This window comes from Hyperolius riggenbachi, chromosome 4 (assembly GCF_040937935.1).
Source record: "Hyperolius riggenbachi isolate aHypRig1 chromosome 4, aHypRig1.pri, whole genome shotgun sequence".
Taxonomy (NCBI): domain Eukaryota; kingdom Metazoa; phylum Chordata; class Amphibia; order Anura; family Hyperoliidae; genus Hyperolius; species Hyperolius riggenbachi.
Genome location: NC_090649.1, coordinates 274,187,906 through 274,207,419, shown reverse-complemented (window position 1 = coordinate 274,207,419; position 19,514 = coordinate 274,187,906). Strand labels below are relative to the sequence as shown.

The following is a 19,514-nucleotide window of genomic DNA, read 5'->3' as shown; positions in this document are numbered from 1 at the left end:
TGACAGGAAGGGGGAACGAACAAAATGTCTTCGTAATGTACTGCAGATATATATATTAGTACAGGGATATTAGTATGCGATGCCATTTAGACTATGCATGTGCGTAGTTATAGGTATTCCTAGCGGCTCATTTAGATGCCTGAATACGTATCAGGGGAAGGGTAACCCCTACTATAACCATAATCTGCGTACCTTTCTTTTTCCGATGATCAGATGATAGGTATACTTGCCTGTATTTGACATCTGAAGATCCAATCTATCTGTAACCTGTCAGGGAGAGGACAGAAAAAAGAATACTGCGAGCAGTCAGCTAAAAACTTTTATATTAATCATCCTGTCAGGGTTAATTGGAACAGGAATTAACCCATTAGTATGTTGCCATGGAGAGGCACCAGGGAAATTGCATTAATAAGACAACCAATGAACTATATTACAAGGAAGAACCAAAGCAAATTGTTATTTCACACAAAGAGTATAGCAACTGGAAATTAGCACAGAGAGTTTTAGCCTTGGTATGCAGGACACCACCGTGTTAATTGACTGATCATTTGATGTTAAATTAGTACCTACTCCATTTTCTTCCCTAGTTCATCGCTAGAGCTGGCCAATCGCTAGAGATGCTGCTAATTCTGACTTGCACCTCCTGACAACTTTTATTGGCCCAATTCCAAGCTGCATACAGTTTGCATTGGTAAATTTACAGTTATTAGTATCCTATTGACCATCTCTATTCATCACTAGCTGATAGCAATCATAAATTCAGTTAGATCTAATGGCCCATGCTCACGGGCTACAATTGTCGCCGCAACACGCGCCGCGCGCGTGTTGCGGCGACATGTCGCCCATGAGTATGCGCCGTTGCACGGGCGCGCACCCCGAACTGTCGCTCGTCGCTGATGTCGCCAGGCGATTGAACTGCTCAATCGCCTGGCGACAGTTGCCGCCGCAACTCCGCCGCAACTGTCGTTAGTCCGCGTGAGTATGCGGACTAGCGACAGCAACCTCCATTGAGGAATACGGAGCTTCCGGCGGGGGGAGGAGGAACGTCGGCGACAGCTTCCGTCGCGCCGCTGGTCCCTCTTCCGCGTGTGTACGTGGAGGGACCTGGCGAGGAGCTGTCGCCGGCCTGTCGCCCACACGCTCACGTGTGCTGGCGACAGGCCCAAAAAGTTGCCCGTGAGTATGGGCCATAACAGTAGAATCTCATTATAGTAAACTCTGATATAGTAAACCTCTGGCTATAGGAAACTCAGTCCCCAAGTTCCAACCATGCGCCTGTATGAATACAATATACAATGTATGACGAATCATGATATAGTAAATTTCTGATATAGTAAACTATTTGGCCAGGTCCCCTGGAGTTTACGATAAGGGAATTTTACTGTATTCATTATGTTTGTTATTACCCAAAAACATATTTATTCTGTGCATTAGAATGTTATTTACTGTAATCTGCTGATTTCATTTTTGTAGAACGCCTTTGTATACCTGGACATCGCTATTCAGGAAAAGCCAATTGGCAGATTACTGTTTGAGGTAAGTTTTCCGGTGTAAGGATCTGCACATGCAGATTCTTATCAAGACAATGCAAGAGCAAGAAATCACATATATGAAAATACTGAGGTCTGCACAGGTTGGATTTGAAGGCAAAAACGTGTTTTATTTACAAAGGTGCAGCAATTCAAGTATACAGTACATCCACCATACACATACATCATACAATCCAAGAAACAATGAATCACAATTCCAGAACCTCTCTAACTATACAATTATATACAACAAATATGCAATAACACAGATCACACAATTTATACAATGGCACAAACAAGAACACAGATCTCACAATATATACAGGAGTGAATAATCAAATCGTCATACAAGAGAATAGTGAGACAGGCAGTAATCAAAGCAGGCAATCAGAATACACGGTAATACAGATGGCAGGCAAAGAATATTCGGACTAGCAATGGTCAATACCGAGAGCTCAGAGTTCAGGACAAAGATCAAGGAGTACAGGGAAATTGGCCAGAATCACAACACTGCAAGGAAACAGAATGATCTAGCAATGTGCTTCTAGCAAGTCCACCCTTAAAGAGAAACTCCAACCAAGAATTTAACTTTATCCCAATCAGTAGCAGGTACCCCATTTTACATGAGAAATCTATTTCTTTTTACAAACAAACCATCAGGGGGCGATGTATGGCTGATATTGTGGTGAAACCCCTCCCACAATAAACTCTGAGTACGTACTCCTGGCAGTTTCCTGTCTGTGAACCTTGCTGCATTGTGGGAAATAGCTGTTTCCAGCTGTTTCCAACTGCCAAAAAAGCATGCAGCAGCTACATCTCCTGCCAACAGTAAAAATGTCACAATGTAATATATGTCAGAATGTAAATCAGGGATTTACAAGATTTTACATTGGGCAAACACTGACTAAATCATTTATACATAATTATTGTAAAAATGAAGCACTTTTTTTTTATTACATTATTTTCACTGGCGTTCCTCTTTAAGTATGCCGCACATTGATCAGGTGACTGGCCAGAATTTCCTCTCAGTTCCATCTGCTGGGGAACTGCACAGCTTCCAGCAAGATGAGAGCCATCTGCTGGTAGACAGCGGAAGTCCACACCAAAGTTCCCCAGTGCTGCCACCAGCAGGATAACAAGGCACAGATCCAGACATCCGGTTAGTAGGTTAATAGGCAATATTTATTTATTTTGCGTTTTCACATAGTCCTTAAACCACCTATTTCAGGGTGAAGTAGGTTATATTGTAGTATTGTTCCAACCACACAGCTACCTAAAGGAAACCCATATGCACTCATGTTATAGCTCCGGCCCGTGGGCCAAATCTGGCCCTCAGAGCCATTAAATTTGGCCCTCAAGTGGTTTCCCCACTTTGCATTATGTTTGGCCCACTCTAGACCAGCAGGGAAGCAATATTAGAGGTGAAGCCCTAGAACACCAGGGAAGCCATATGGGGGAGGTGGGGGGGGGGGGGGGAGTGCTAAACACTATGGAACAGTATAGGGGAGGGTGGGGGCCTCAAGACACCAGGGAACTGTGTAGGGGAGGGAATGCCACTAGACACCAAGGAACTGGATAGGGGTTGGAGGGGGACCATTAGACACCTGGAAACTTTGTAAGGGAGGAAGGTGGCCAGCAGACATTGAGATTGGCCCGCGACTAGGTAACAGTGTACAATTTCGGCCTACTTTGTATTTGAGTTTGACACCCTTGATCTAGATTAATGAACTGCAGAAATTGATGATGAATGATGGATATTCTAGCAGTAGAGGCTGAGTTTAGAGTACTTTGCGCTTCAATTGCGCTTGCGGCAATTCCGCCGGATGTAGATAATGGTGGATCACAAACTTGATGAACAGATCTTTTCCCCGATCAACGGGGGTACTCACGCTCCTGCAGCTATCCAGGTGTACAGCGGTTGGTGTCGTCCTGTGCGGGGCTCCGAATGTCCTTGTCCGCAATCCAGGTGCGTATCTTCCACTGGTTGCAGCGCTCCAGTTCCAGTGTAAGTGCTCCCTGACAGCGTGAGAGCTGTGCAGTGTGACAAGAGTCCTTCCGGGTCTGCCTAGACACCGGTGGTATGCTTCCGGGTATGGATGGTGACGTCACCCTTCTAGCGTGTTCGCAAGCGTTGGGTCTTCTGGTCTGCAGTACCTGATGGCCCTGCTCACACGCTATATCCCTCCAGCTGACGCGTTTCTGCGGTCCCGGCCGCCTTTATCAAAGCTTAATGGAAGTATACCAGTGTCTCAGCAAATCCTGGATATATTGTCTTTTCTGGTCACATGTCTTTCCCATAATGCACTCCAGTCTTAAAGAGACAGTAGTCCTTTCTCTTCCTTAATCCCTTTGTATTAGTTCCATAGTTCTTTGTTTATGGAGGTAACTTAAACACCACTCAAAACGTGGTTTTGACACCATGCATAGGGGCATGAGGCCAGGTTATCACACATGTTGTAAGTTCAATTCCCCCCCCGCTTGTACTTTGTCCCATCTTCGGTTTATATATTACACATGCTTCCTACCCTCCTCACTAACACTTGGAGCTGGTAGGGACACATGCATAAATCAGCATGTGTAATATATAAACCGAAGATGGGACAAAGTACAAGCGGGGGGGGGGGGGGGGGAATTGAACTTACAACATGTGTGATAACCTGGCCTCATGCCCCTATGCATGGTGTCAAAACCACGTTTTGAGTGGTGTTTAAGTTACCTCCATAAACAAAGAACTATGGAACTAATACAAAGGGATTGAGGAAGAGAAAGGACTACTGTCTCTTTAAGACTGGAGTGCATTATGGGAAAGACATGTGACCAGACCAGACATGTGACCAGAAAAGACAATATATCCAGGATTTGCTGAGACACTGGTATACTTCCATTAAGCTTTGATAAAGGCGGCCGGGACCGCAGAAACGCGTCAGCTGGAGGGATATAGCGTGTGAGCAGGGCCATCAGGTACTGCAGACCAGAAGACCCAACACTTGCGAACACGCTAGAAGGGTGACGTCACCATCCATATCCGGAAGCATACCACCGGTGTCTAGGCAGACCCGGAAGGACTCTTGTCACATTGCACAGCTCTCACGCTGTCAGGGAGCACTTACACTGGAACTGGAGCGCTGCAACCAGTGGAAGATACGCACCTGGATTGCGGACAAGGACATTCGGAGCCCCGCACAGGACGACACCAACCGCTGTACACCTGGATAGCTGCAGGAGCGTGAGTACCCCCGTTGATCGGGGAAAAGATCAGTTCATCAAGTTTGTGATCCACCATTATCTACATCCGGCGGAATTGCCGCAAGCGCAATTGAAGCACAACCACGAGAAGTACTCTAAACTCAGTCTCTACTGCTAGAATATCAATCATTCATCATCAAACTGCCCCCCCCCCCCCCCCCCCGCTGCTTTCGGACATTTTGGTCCCAGAATTTCCTGACCAATTTTTTTTTTCTTAGCACATTTTTGTGCATAAACAGCATCGGGTGGCTCAGGAGTGAATGGGGTTGATTGTTGAATGTAGACTGAATATTGCATTCTTTGTCACAGAATTTATGGTGAATACTCCCAATGCGGTGTGAACTTTTACAACTTTTATAACAACCGAGTTAGCTGTATGCAATATATGCATTTGAATTACGTACTATGCGATTTTAAATATTTTGAACTTTTGAATAGTGATCTTTTTTTGATTGAATATTAATCCTAAACATACGCAGGGTATGTGTATGCATTATATGCACTCTAGCTATATGCGGTGCAACCTTTTATCGATTTTAAATTCTGTATTTTTAGAATTTGACCTTGTGCCTTGAAATCTATCCTGAATATACACAAGCCATAACAATCTATTAAAGCTTATATTATCCAACTACTACTCTCAGAGTTGTTCATACCTATATAGACTCCATTTATAACACAACTGTATGCAATATATGGATTTGAATTACATGCTATGTAATTTTATATATTTTTTGTACCTTTGAATAGGGATTTTTTTGATTGAATATTAATCCTAAACACACACACAGGGTACGTGTATGCAATATATGCACTCTAGCTATATGCTGTGAGACTTTTTACAGATTTTAAATTCTCTATTTTTAACATTTGACCTTGTGCTTTGAAATCTATCCTGAATATATACAGACCATAACAATCTATTAAAGCTTATATTATCCAACTACTACTCTCAGCGCTGTTCATACCTATATAGACTACATTTATAACACAACCAGAGGTGGTTGGGAACCCCTGGCCAGTGAACAGCAGCGGGTGAAAAGAACCACACTATCCCCATCTGTACTCCCATACCACCTAAGCGCCTCTCCACCTTTTTAAAAATGTATTAGGAGAAGGGTGGGCCATACACACTAATCCGCCAAATCCAGGCAAGCGTTTAGGAGCAGCAGTTCTAATTGCCTGATCCAGGGGAGATGCACAAGTAGTTGCTTGTGGATCCGAGAGGGATCTGCATGGCAGAGTGCCATTAGGTCCATGCCACTGTGTCACAGTAGTGAGGCCATGGGGTGTCAAAGACTGGCAGACTTAGATTGCTAGCTAGTGACCCTGGAGATAACCCAAGGTGAGGGTGGGCACACATGCAGAGTGAACTGTTTCTCTTGTTACCCTGTTCTCCATTCAACAATAATTTATTAGATAACTACAGTAAAATACAATACATAATTGCCATAATACACAGTCAGAATACCAATACTAGCAATGTACAGAGGGAATAAAGTTTATCCAAAAAGGCCCCAGGGTAACAAAGGCAGGAACTCTGTATGCAAAGGCACAGCAATACTCATGGAAAAAAACAAACATCAAAGAGGCATTATATATGTCTAGTGGGTAAGGCGCCACATAGGCCAAGGGGACCAGACCTTGATAAAGTGGTCTTCAGGACTGGTGAGAGAAAAGGTGTTTTTTTTTTCCAACTGGTAGATTTCTTGCATTTTACTAATAGGAGCCCCAACACTAAAAGAGGAGGACTTCCACTCTTTGGCTATAATGGCTTTCGCCACATTGCAAGATTGTATAAGTAGCCAGGTTTGGAACTTATCCAGAGATGAGGCTTTTTTTTTTGTGGAACAGGGCCACCCAAGGATCAGGGGACAAGTGGACTTCAAGAATTTCAGAGGGCAGTTGGAAGCACTCCTCCCAAAAGCACTGGACTACCAAACAGCGCCCCCCTCAGTGGCCTGATCAGCTATCCGACAGCAACCCCTAAGGCAGGCATCCATGGGAAAGATACCCCTTCCATAAAGAAGAGAGGGGGTTCTAAACCAATAATAAAATAGCATAGTAGCAGACACTGTATAAAAATCCAGTACAGATTTGCTGGATAATGAATATTCTCCAGTGTTTTCCACTTCTCTCCTGTTTAATATATCTACCAAATTGTACACTGCAATAAGGACACAGCTTTCAATATAAACCAGTCTTTCCCATTCCTGTCCTCAAAAGCCCACCAATAGTACTCGTTTTGGAGGAAACTGCAAATGTTCACAAGTGGGGCCATTAGTACTTCAGCAGAGCTTAATTAATGTGAATTTACACAAAATGCACTGTTAGTGGGCCTTGAGGACTGGACTTGTAAACACTGTTATAAACTAACTATAGCATTGTTGTGCATTTTTTTAGGTAAATTATGCTTTCATTGTATTGTATGTTATTTACAGTATATATTTTTTCATGTCATCATTATTACAGCTGTTCTCTGATATGTGTCCTAAAACATGTAAAAACTTCCAGGATTTGTGCTCAGGGGAATCGGGGAACTCTCCAAGCGGTATCAAGTTGCATTATAAGGGTTCTCCATTCCACAGAATTGTAAAGAATGGTTGGATACAGGGTGGAGGTAATATGTGGTAATTATTTATCTGGAATTTTTACACATAATTGCATTTGAGATTTTAAAAGGAGCTTTTAAACACCTTTTAGTATTTGGTTTAGTATTTGAATGTTTGCGCAGGCTTAAAGTGTCATGTGTTTGAACTGTTTGATTTTAGTGTTTGCATATTTACAAAGGTATGCACATTTCTGTTTCAGTATTACGCTATGTATTTTTACCACACAAAACATAAGCTGGCATGCAGCAGCCTGTTGATTCAAGTGTAATAATAAAAACATCATTTTATAAAGAGTTTACAATGTATTTATTAGCTCAGAACAGATAATATTAGGTTGTCTGTAAACTGGGCACTCCTAGCTGACTGGCTGCATGACTTCACACATGACAGTACACAGAATAGGAGCTTTGTTTCCATGGAATACATCCTGACCTTATAATTTTCACTTCCCAGTCTCCAAATTTCCATAAATAATACAGGTAGATATTTTTTTCAGACATCTTAATAACACTTCCTGTAATTTTAATATTAAAGGACACTTGGAATGAGAAGTATATGCAGACTGCCATATTTATTTCATTGTAAACCATGCACATTACCTGGCTGTCCTGCTGATCCTCTGTCTTTTAGCCACAGACCCTGAACAAGCATACATACAGTATCAGATGTTTCTGACTGAAGTGTGACTGGATTAGCTACATGCTTGTTTTTCAGGTGTGTGATTCAGATACTACTTGTAGCCAAATAGATCACCAGGACTGCCAAGCAACTGGTATTGTTTAAAAGGAAAGAAATATGGCAGCGTCCACATCCATCTCAGTTCAGGTGGCTTTGATAGAAAAGAGTTGAACTTGCTTGCCGAATATTTTGTGCAACCTATTCAAGGAATGTAATATTAGATTGCCCTTGGATGTACACCATTAGGGCAGTACAGGAAATTCTACAGTATATTTCATCCAATGCAGAATTAACTGGGTTTTCTAAAGATGTAAAATTTTGTAATTGTTTTGTTTGTTTTAAAACAGATATAGTCTCAGGAAAAGGAAACGGAGGTGAATCTATCTTTGGCGGAACGTTTGAAGGTAAATATGTAAAGTTCATTAATGTGCATATCATTGATTATTGTAGCCATAGGACATGAACTACTATGACGTATTTTCTTTCTTTTTTTTCTACTCCTATGGGTATATGCAGTAGCAAAAACTCTACTTCACTAACCTTTATTTAGTATATTTTGATATGCACAAGGCAAGGGTTGTAAACCTTTGCCATCTACTAAGCAGATAGTGTTTAAAGATGAAGGCCAGGAATTACTCATGATCTCCAGTATTCTCCACTGTTTTCCAACTGCAGTGGAAACAAACAGGTGGTGTACTTTGCGACACATCACATTTAAATACCAAACTTATTAAATTGACTTATGTTACAGATGAAAATTTTGCTGTGCCTCACAATAAGCGTGGAATACTTGGAATGGCCAACAAGGGACACCATACAAATGGCTCCCAGTTCTACATCACTCTCCAAGCTACGCCATATATGGATAGAAAACAAGTGGCATTTGGGTGAGTAGAACCTGCTTCAGGTTGAAATAAATATATTTAGTCCACTTTACCAACTTTCCACAAAGTATGTTCAGGTCTGTATATGCATTTATCTAAAACAACATGGGGAAATTTGGACGCAGGGTGAAGCTGAAAGACCATGCTCTAGCTATTCTCCTTTTGTTTTGTTTTTTTAAACTATTCCTCTATTGACTAGCTCATTTTTTTGTCCCCCATGTAATTCAGGCTCCAGCCATTGCTGTCTCCCAAATTACACCATTATTCTCGTAATTTGTACTCTAGCTATTGCCGGTGCCCAAATTACTCAGTGAGCGCTGACATAGCTGTAATTCACATTACAGGCACTCGGTGCCCAAATTACTCAGTGAGCGCTGATATAGCTGTAATTCACATTACTGGCTATGCCGGTGCCCAAATTACTAAGGGCCGTTCACACTTATAATCTCAGAACGCCGGTTTGTGGGAGTGATTTTCCCGTGATTAGCGCGGAAAAATCACTGGACACTGCGGCGGTTTCGGAGCGATCGCGATTAGCGTGCTTTGCACGCTAATCACGATCGCTGATCGCGGAACGCTTGTCGACGGCAAACCGCTGCATGCAGCGCGGTTGCGGTTATCGCTAACCGCAACTGCGGCAGTGAGAACACTGCCACTCGCTACATTGTGTAGCGGTTTTTGCAGAACCGCCAGCGGTTTGCCGTGAGCGGAAATCGCGCGATTCCCGCTCAGGTAAGAACGGGCCCTCAGTAAGCGCTGATATAGCTGTAATTCACACTACTGGCTATGTCGGTGCCCAAATTACTCAGTGAGCGCTGATATAGGTGTAATTCACATTACTGGCTATGCCGGTGCCCAAATTACTCAGTGAGCACTGCTATAGCTGTAATTCACATTACAGGCTATGCCGGTGCCCAAATTACTCAGTGAGCACTGATATAGCTGTAATTCACATTACAGGCTATGCCGGTGCCCAAATTACTTAGTGAGCACTGATATAGCTGTAATTCACATTACAGGCTATGCCGGTGCCCAAATTACTCAGTGAGAGCTGATATAGCTGTAATTTACATTATGGGCTATAGCGATGCCCACATTTCAGGCACCATGCGGCACCCAACTTACCTGCCTCACTGTATATAGTACAAAGTTTAGCATACCTATGTACGTGATACTTACTGAAGGTTTGCTGAAATGTTTGAATCAGTATTTTTGGCTGACCACTTGCTGCAAGACAGACCTTGTGTTTGCTCAATTAAAAATCTAAATCAAATTGGTATGGCCTAGTCTTCAGATGGTAGGCCATAGTGCTTGCTAGTCTACTATGTGCAGCCGACAGTGTATAGCTTTACATTTAGTTTCCAGCATCAACGGTTAAGTATGCATATGAGAATTTCATCTTACATCTTACTAGACAGACATACTGAGAGCAGTACAGGTACCTCAGAATATTGGTGCATAAATAAAGGACTCTCACTGTGTTGGTAGCACCGAAATATAGGAAGTTCTTATGGTGCACATACACGATACAAAAAAAACGTTCGATTTTCCTGTTTATTCGATCTAAATGATCGAATTGAATGAAAGTTGAAAATATTTTTTTTCGATCAAGAAGTTCGAACGATTATCCCGTTTTTTTTTTAGAAAAATCTGATCGGACATGATGGAAAAATCTTTATATTCGATCTAACGGAATAATCGAACTAAATTATCTAATCGAAAAAAAAATGCAAAATTGTACCATGTATGGCCACCTTTATATGGAGATTTGAACGTTCCATTTTCTGTCCCTCGCTATTTGATTGCAAGGCAAAATATGCAGTAGCCCTGCAATGTGATTATCGCTTTACATTAGGGGTACTTTAATGGGTTACTTTGCGTTAAATGGTTACTTTAGTAGTGCTAAGGTAACTGATATTTGCTTCAAGATAATAATGCTGTGTTCTGTTTGCTTTTTCTATTCTAGACAATTGGTTGAAGGCAGCGATGTCCTTCAGAAAATGGAAGACATCCCAACATACAATGATAGGCCTAAGCTAAATTGCACAATTGTGGACAGTGGCATTTTTACTCTCTGAAAACCCAATTTATTCTCCCATTGGAAAATTAAACTGCATCACACTATAAGAAAGCCTGCACAACGTCAACAAGATCTCTATCTGCGTCACGCAAACTAAAACTATCAAATAATATTGCTGACATTATTTAACTTCAATTTTGTGATAGATCATTAGTTAATAAGATAACCAGTAAAGAAGAGACACTTAGAGGAATTACACAGTAAAGAGCAATAAAGTAAAAGCTATGTTCACATCATCCAGGGGCATTACTAAAATCCCAGAAGATGCGGGGGCATTTGTGGTCACTAATCAGGTGTCATTCCCACCATCACACGTACACAGACTCTCTGGGGAGGGGAAGGAGGAGGCCAAGCAGAATGTGCTGGAAATAAATGAGCATCAGCCATGAATTACACAGAAAGAGAGACTGGAATGCTGAAATACACTACAAATGGCCCTTGAAAACTGGATTACACCACAGGGGCACTAGGAAGTTATAATATACTGTGCTATAGTGCGCAGGACTGCATCCCAATATTTTACAGTTTGGTCATACTTTTTCATTCAATTGTGTTTTTTTATTCTTCTGTTTCAGTATTTCTATTGTTTTATAATGGTACAAACAAAGTTCAAATGCACTGCAAATAAATTGGGGTCTAAGCCCAAAGTACTCTTCTGACAGTAAATCTTCGAATGCTTCATCCTACAATATAAACATGATACATAAATACTGTACCTGGATGCAGTTCAGAGTTAACATTTAGGGCCCTTCCACACTAGGCATGATTTTGGCCGTTTTAACGCAACGTCAATCATGCACGATTTCCAAGATAAAATGAAAATCTATAGACCTTTCACATCAAGCAATGCATTAGTGATGTAACGCCTCCAGGTAAATTTTATCGCAAGACACGCAAGGTATTTACCATTGGGTTAATTAGCACCAGCACTGCTGATTCGTGCTGAAACGCAACTTCCCGCTGCGCATGCATCGTAACGTGTGTACAAATTTTGGTTCATGCATGCGTTCAGCTGGTGTGAAAGAGCCCAAACAGAAAAAAAGGAGAAAGGGAAAGGGGGGCAAGTGAAGTTTGATAGAGAGAGATTGTACAAAAGGAAAGTGAGTGTGGCACTCCTATAAAGGACAAGATGGATCCGTGGATAGGGGGAGAGTGAGACCAAGATCCCGCTGCATCACCTATTACACTGTTTCAACAGTCAGCCACTGACGTGTGCCTCGCTTTAGTGACAGGAAGGAAGCAAATCGTAACTGGTAACAGATAAGAAGCAGATTCGGGCACCATCCGTCATTCAGCTTGTTTATTTTCAAGACAACTTGTTCAGTTAATACATCAAATAGTTATCACCTGGTGTCCCGTGGCGGGGCTGTGCGGGATACGGTGGAGGTGGGTGCTCAGGGCTGTAGAAAGGTCGGCGACGGCCGTTTCGCGTCCACCAGGACGCTTGGTCACGCTGCGTTCCACAAAAATGGCAGCCGCCGCAAGGCCGGCATATGACGGGGATTAGCCCCGCCCCTTCCGGCTACGCAACGGCGCCAGTGCTTGGAGTTGATTGGTTGGCCATCGGGGGAGTCGGATCTCTGCGCGCATGCGAGGCTTGGTGACGCGCAATAGGTGCGACACACACGTCGCACAGCAGGCCAACAATAAATATTTACAATCTAGGTCCGCTGGTAAGGCGTAGCTAAAAAAACTCCACGCCATCCTATTATGCGCGCATGCGGAAGTTTTATAACCTCACGTATGCCCATACAGTACATATCACCTTGCCTCAATAATGCGTACCTAAGATCCGTGCGCCACCCTGTGGCCAAAAATAGTTAGTGCACTGTATATAGTGTAACCATAAACAAAAAACCCAACTAAAACCACTATAAGCCGGGGCTAGGTGAACAGGAGACCATACAATTATCACTGTCCCTGATACATTTTACCCCAAGTCACATAAACATTTGAGTACTATGTATTGGCCATGATAAGGGAATACGGGAAGCATAGGCACTATCTCCAGCACATCAAGGGGAGGAAAGAAATGGGAATGGAGCATTGCACCCCATGAACCTCACTCTACAGATTAAAATACTATTATCAGAAACTATAAGGGGGGGGGAGAGGGGAGAAAAGGGGGGTGGGGAAAGGAAACATCTCAAGGATCCAGCATACATGAAAGTTCTATTTTGTCATTTAAACCCAGGGGGCCCATAGCATTTGTTTGCAAAATCAACCACGTCTCCCTCCTCAACAATATTTTCTCTCTGTCACCCCCTCGTCTCTGTGGTTCAACTCTTTCTAACACGGCAAACTTTAGGCCCTTACCATTCCCACCATGCACTTCGTTCATATGTGTCACGAATCTAGTCCCACTTTTTCCGGATTTCACAGAGCTCAGATGCTCTCCTATTCTAACTTTCAATGGTCGGGTTGTTTGGCCTATATAATATCGACCACATGGGCAAAAAGCAACGTAAACAACATAATCGGTGGTACAAGAAAAGAAGGCCCTAGCCTGAAAGACTTCCTTCCCCACCTGTATGTTTCTTTGGAGTAACATGTGAGGGCAATGGACACAACGTCCACATTTGTAATTCCCCTTGGGAATGGTTCTATTTAGCCAAGTTGTCTTCCTAGGGGAGATAAATTCATTCCGAGTGAGCATATTCCTCAGAGTCGGTGCCCGTCTAAAAGCTACTCGTGGCGGTCCCCCCACTTTCCTTGACAGGTCAGTGTCCTTCATGATGACATCCCAATGCCTAAAGACAGTGGCCCTAATCTTTTCTGCCATGGGGGTGTAATCGAATGTAAAGGTCATTCTTTTTATGTCCGACCCCTTTCCTTTCTTGGGGGTTAACAAGTCCAATCTATCCTGTTCTTTAGCCCGTCGTCTGGCTACTCCTAATTGGACTGGGTCGTAACCTCTGCCAACAAACCTTTCCGTCATTTCATCTGCCTGTCGGTCAAAGTCTGACTCTTCCTTGTTGTTTCTCCTCAATCTTAAATATTGACCATATGGGATCGCTCTAATGACATGTTTCGGGTGGAAGCTTTTGGCATGTAAAATTGCATTCGTGGCAGTTGGTTTTCTATAGCCCTTACTGTGGATCCCTCCATCCTGGATCACTAGTTTCAGATCTAAAAATTTTACCTCTGTATGGCTTAATTCTGCCGTAAATTCCATGTTAATTTCATTTGTATTCAAGTAGCCCATAAATGACTCAAACTCTTGATCGGAGCCAGACCACACCACCAGGACGTCGTCCACATACCTCGACCATTGTCTGACGTGTCTCCGAAACGGATTGTTCTCAGAGAACACGGCAGATTCCTCCCACGCCCCTAAAAAGAGGTTTGCAAAGGAGCATGCCACAGGGGTCCCCATGGCCGTGCCAGCGGTCTGTTGGATGGCCAACCAATCCACACCACGCCCACTCATGAGTTTATCCATCCCTCCACCACACATTTTCAAATATCCACCTTTCCCTCCACCCCCCTTATTCCACCCACCTCCCATCAATTTAGTACCCACGACTCTCACACCTTCCACACTACCTGCACTACCAAATGCACCTAACACCAACATCACCCCTACCCCCAACGGTATACAACCCACAGCACCACCCAACATCACCCACTCCACTCCCAGGCCACTCCCAGCACTCAACTCCAATCAGCCCAATCCCAAGAAGAGACCTTTCATTGAAATCAGTAGCCCCGACAAATCTGCCGATCTACTGGAGACGACAGGCCAAGCTCCTAACAATACCTCACCCACCCACAACACTAAAGCAGCCAAATTACCACACATTGACCCGTCCATCACCAATCCCACAGCTCTTGCCCACAATATCATACACCAACACACCATCAGTACAGCACCTGAACTCACATCCCCAGCAGATTTCAGAATCTCCCAAATTAGTCTATATGACAGTGTATCCCCACCGCCAAAATCCCCACCCTCCCCCAGTTCACTCCCTCAGAGACCCCGTAAAGCCCTCCCCACACAGCGATACCGTCCTCTTACTTCCAAAACCATTCAAACTTCTATGAGATCATTTCTCAAACCCATCCAAATTCACTCACACCAAGCCCCATCCCTACAGCAAGAACCCAGCCTTTCTAATAATTCTTCTTTTTTAGACCTTCCCACATCCCTTTCCCAGAAGGGGACCATCACCTCACCCACTCATCTAACAAACCTCCAGGATACCAATTACAACCCCAACCAACCCCATACAGACATCTCCCAAAACAGGACCCACCACCCCGGTTAAACCCAACCAGCTCCACTCGTCCTGGTCATAGAAAGAGGGGCACCAGGGGGAGAGGAACAAACAAAAAGAATAAGAACCCACCACTAATACCTCCTGATCAACCCACCAAATGCATCTTTAATCTGTCGGATCATACACTAACTCAACATGAAATAACCCTACTAAATAAAGGCCTTTCGTTTTGCCCCCTGAACTCTACAAATATGTTTGAACTATTTACAGACCTTAATACATACATTAGAAAGTTGACCCTGAAAAGGCATTTCGCCATCAAAAAGAATTCCACCCTCCCTCCATCCGCCTCCATGATTATCACCAACAACAACCTTTTACCCATCATCACAACAGATGAGAACGAAATCCAAGTAGAGAAATACATCAACACTCAGTTGAGGGGTAAATCCCGGTTTTACCCCACAGCTTCCAAGGGCAACTTTATTTCCACTTTCTATTCCCTAGTCCTAGATGATCTGCAATCCCTACAACAATACCCCCCCACCATTAAACCCAACCTAACTCCCAAAGAGAACTCCGCCCTCAAATCACTCCTCAAAGACCGTCAATTGGTTATCAAACCAGCAGACAAAGGGGGAGGCATTGTCCTCCTCAACCGTTCAGATTACTTGGAAGAATCAGATAGACTTCTTAATGACCCTAAACACTATAATTCCCTTTCTTCTGACCCCACCGAGACAATAAACAAAGTTTTGAAAGATTTTATCAACCAGGCCTTACTACAAGACATCATTACAAAAAATGAACGCAATTTTATTCTTAATCACCACCCCAAAACCCCGTTCTTCTATTATCTCCCCAAGATTCATAAAAATCTCCAGAAACCACCCGGTAGACCCATTATCTCCGGCATCGACTCCATGACCAGCAACCTTTCCCGCTTCATTGACCGACACCTACAGCCTATAGTCACCAATCTACCCTCATATCTCAAAGATTCATATCACCTCATACAGCTGCTAACCCACACCTCTTGGTCCCTGGATTATCACTGGCTCACCTGCGATATTACATCACTATATACTAACATTCCCCACCAGTTTGGCCTAACAGCCATACAATTCTACCTTTCTACAGTTCCCTCTATGCCATACGACCAACAACAGTTCCTTTTACAATGTACAGAATTTATCTTGAACAATAATATTTTCTCATTTAATGATAAATATTACCACCAGATCAGCGGCACGGCAATGGGCAGTTCATTTGCCCCCTCGTATGCAAATCTTACAATGGGTTACATAGAATTACAACTATTCCTGAATGACCATCCGTTTAAAGATAACATTATACTCTATAAATGATATATTGATGACCTGTTTTTCATTTGGAAGGGCGACACCACACTTATCCCCTCCTTCATCACATTCCTCAACAGCAATAAAGCCGGCCTCCATTTCACTTCCCAACATCACCCCACCTCCATCGATTTTCTTGACTTAACCATCTTTATAGAACATGACAAAATCAAAACAAAAACCTTTTTTAAAACCGTAGATGCCAATAATTTCATACATTTTAACAGCTTTCACCATCGCCCCTGGACCCAGAATACTCCCTACAATCAGTTTCAACGTATCTTCAGGAATTGCACCGACCCACACGATTACAATATACAATCCGACATCCTAACTAAGAAATTTTCAGATAGAAAATATCCTAAAAAACTTATTCGCGATGCCAGACACAAAGCCAAAATACCGCCCCCCACCACCCAGAACATACCCAGCACCGATGTCTCCAATAACCCCCCACCTAGATTTATAACCAGATATTGCAAAGAACATCAAGGCATAAAATCTATATTACAAAAACGCTGGGAAATTCTCCTCCAGGATCCATACCTTAAACCAATATTACCCACACGTCCCCTCATCACATATAGACGAGCCCCAAACCTTCGTAAACTTTTAGCTCCCAGCAAACTACGTTGCAATAAAACTAACCATACACCTGTTTCCAATCCACCGATGCCAGGCTCATGGTCCTGCAGCCAGACCCGTTGCGCAGCATGTACATTTGTACTGAACACCTCCACTTTCATGTCCAATGCCACTGGTATCCAATATAGTATAAAAAGACGCATATCTTGCCAATCCAAATTCATCATTTATCTGATCTCTTGTGCCTGCCGTCTCCAGTACGTAGGCAGAACCACACAGGAGGCACGTAGCAGAATAGGCCAACACAAAAGAAATATTCTTAACAAATTCCCCCTGCATAGTGTTTCACGTCACTTCCACCAGATTCACCACGGGGACCCCAGCACCTTCACCATCACCCTAATAGATGAAATTAATGCAACAGAACCAGCGGCCTATGACAAACTGAAAAAATTGGAGATGTACTGGATCCAAACCCTCAGGACGCTAGTTCCTGAGGGTCTCAACAAAGTTTTAGAAAAAATCTATTAATTATTACTATCCACATTCCGTTAAGACTTTTTAACTAGTCCTCTCTCTTAATTCTTTCTATATTTTATATTTACATTTTTATAATTTTTATATGTTTTATGATATGCACTGTATATAATTTGTTCATATAATTGGCTTTATACTAAACCGTCAGTCCAAACAGCTGTTGACAGTCAACAACTCCCTTATTTCCCAAACCCCCCCTCTCCTCCCCCTTCTTGTTCCCCCCCTTCCCCCCTAAAATCCCCTTCCTTTTTCCCACCCCCCTCCCATTTGTATCTTCTTTTTAGGTATTCTTTCCTAATTTAAGTAACTATTTATTTTTATATATGTATCAATTAATTTTATATCTTTTTATATTTTTTATCTTATATATAATTTTTATTGGATATTTATTGGATGATCTATGCAAATGTTGTTGTTGTTGTGTCCATTTCTACATTAGGCAATGAAGCCCCGACCTTAGTATTATATTACTAGATCTAGTCATGCTTACCACTGAGGTTACCATTCCTCAGTTAAGAATTTTTCAAACACAATTCCCTTTTTTTTTTTTTTTTTTTTTTTTCCTTCCCCGCCCAGCATTACATCACTAGTTACATCACTGGCCTGTCCACACTGTCCACATGGCAGTCCCTGATTGGCCCATACTCACCCAACACCTATTTAAGCTGCTATGGCTTGCTCTTTCATTACAGAGGCGCTTAATTTGAATCCTTGTGCAGATTGGTAAGTCACTTTGCTACATCTTTTGGAATCTTGACTCCTAGTTTGTATAATTATGCTTTACACATCCTTAGAGTGATACCAGCAAAACCTTTATTACCTTTAGTTTAGTCACTCCTTATCCAGGACAAATACCTGATATTGAATACACTATTATTTACTATTAAACACCTACTACTTCAATCCATATGCAGCACATGGATGTTGTATTAGGTCAGTTAAAACAATCACTCATTTGCTGCAATTTCTCTGCATTGCCATGTTTGGCTATGGGTTGTTCCGAGATACATTTATTCTGAGAATTGTGTTATTAGTGACATACTGAATATACAAAATCCATAGTTTTGCATTTGAACTCAATTTATTGAGTTAATTGAGGGAACCATATGCATTACCATGTTGGGCTATGTATATGTGTTTTTCCAAGATACATTTATTCTGAAATTAATTAAATCATGGGCTTACCTTATATATTTAATCCATAGTTTTGCATTTGAACTCAGTTTATTATATTGAAATCACTATTTTTGAATATTATATAATAACACATTTGTGATTGTACGAGTGTATTCATACTTTGGTCTCTGGCATTTTCAGTTTGATACTCCTCCCTATATTGCCTGATGAAGCGGGGTTGAACCTGCGAAACGCGTTGCATTTCTTTTTGGAGTTCCTAATAAATGTGTTTGACTGTCTGAATCGCAGGCGTTGTCGTGTCTGCTTGAGGGAGGTAAAACCACCACTTCCTCCTTCAATTTTGCCATTTAAGTTGGTTTTTAAGCTCATTTAATCTAATCTTATACTTTTGGCGCCTCTGTTCATTGTATACAACCAATCAACTCCAAGCACTGGCGCCGTTGCGTAGCCGGAAGGGGCGGGGCTAATCCCTGTCATATGCCGGCCTTGCGGCGGCTGCCATTTTTGTGGAACGCAGCGTGACCAAGCGTCCTGGTGGACGCGAAACGGCCGTCGCCGACCTTTCTACAGCCCTGAGCACCCACCTCCACCGTATCCCGCACAGCCCCGCCACGGGACACCAGGTGATAACTATTTGATGTA

The 19,514-nt window shown here is 42.6% G+C and overlaps 1 protein-coding gene across 1 annotated transcript in view; it reads left to right on the top strand.

Moving 5' to 3' along the window:
* Positions 1 to 11,080, top strand: part of PPIL6 (peptidylprolyl isomerase like 6) — a 38,846-nt gene extending 27,766 nt beyond the window's left edge. The window contains exons 4-8 of the mRNA XM_068279446.1: positions 1,474 to 1,536; positions 7,248 to 7,395; positions 8,413 to 8,469; positions 8,817 to 8,952; positions 10,916 to 11,080. Coding sequence (XP_068135547.1) covers positions 1,474 to 1,536; positions 7,248 to 7,395; positions 8,413 to 8,469; positions 8,817 to 8,952; positions 10,916 to 11,027 — 516 coding nt within the window. The 3' untranslated portion in view covers positions 11,028 to 11,080. The remainder of the gene's footprint in view (positions 1 to 1,473; positions 1,537 to 7,247; positions 7,396 to 8,412; positions 8,470 to 8,816; positions 8,953 to 10,915) is intronic.
* The last annotated feature ends 8,434 nt before the right edge of the window (positions 11,081 to 19,514 follow it).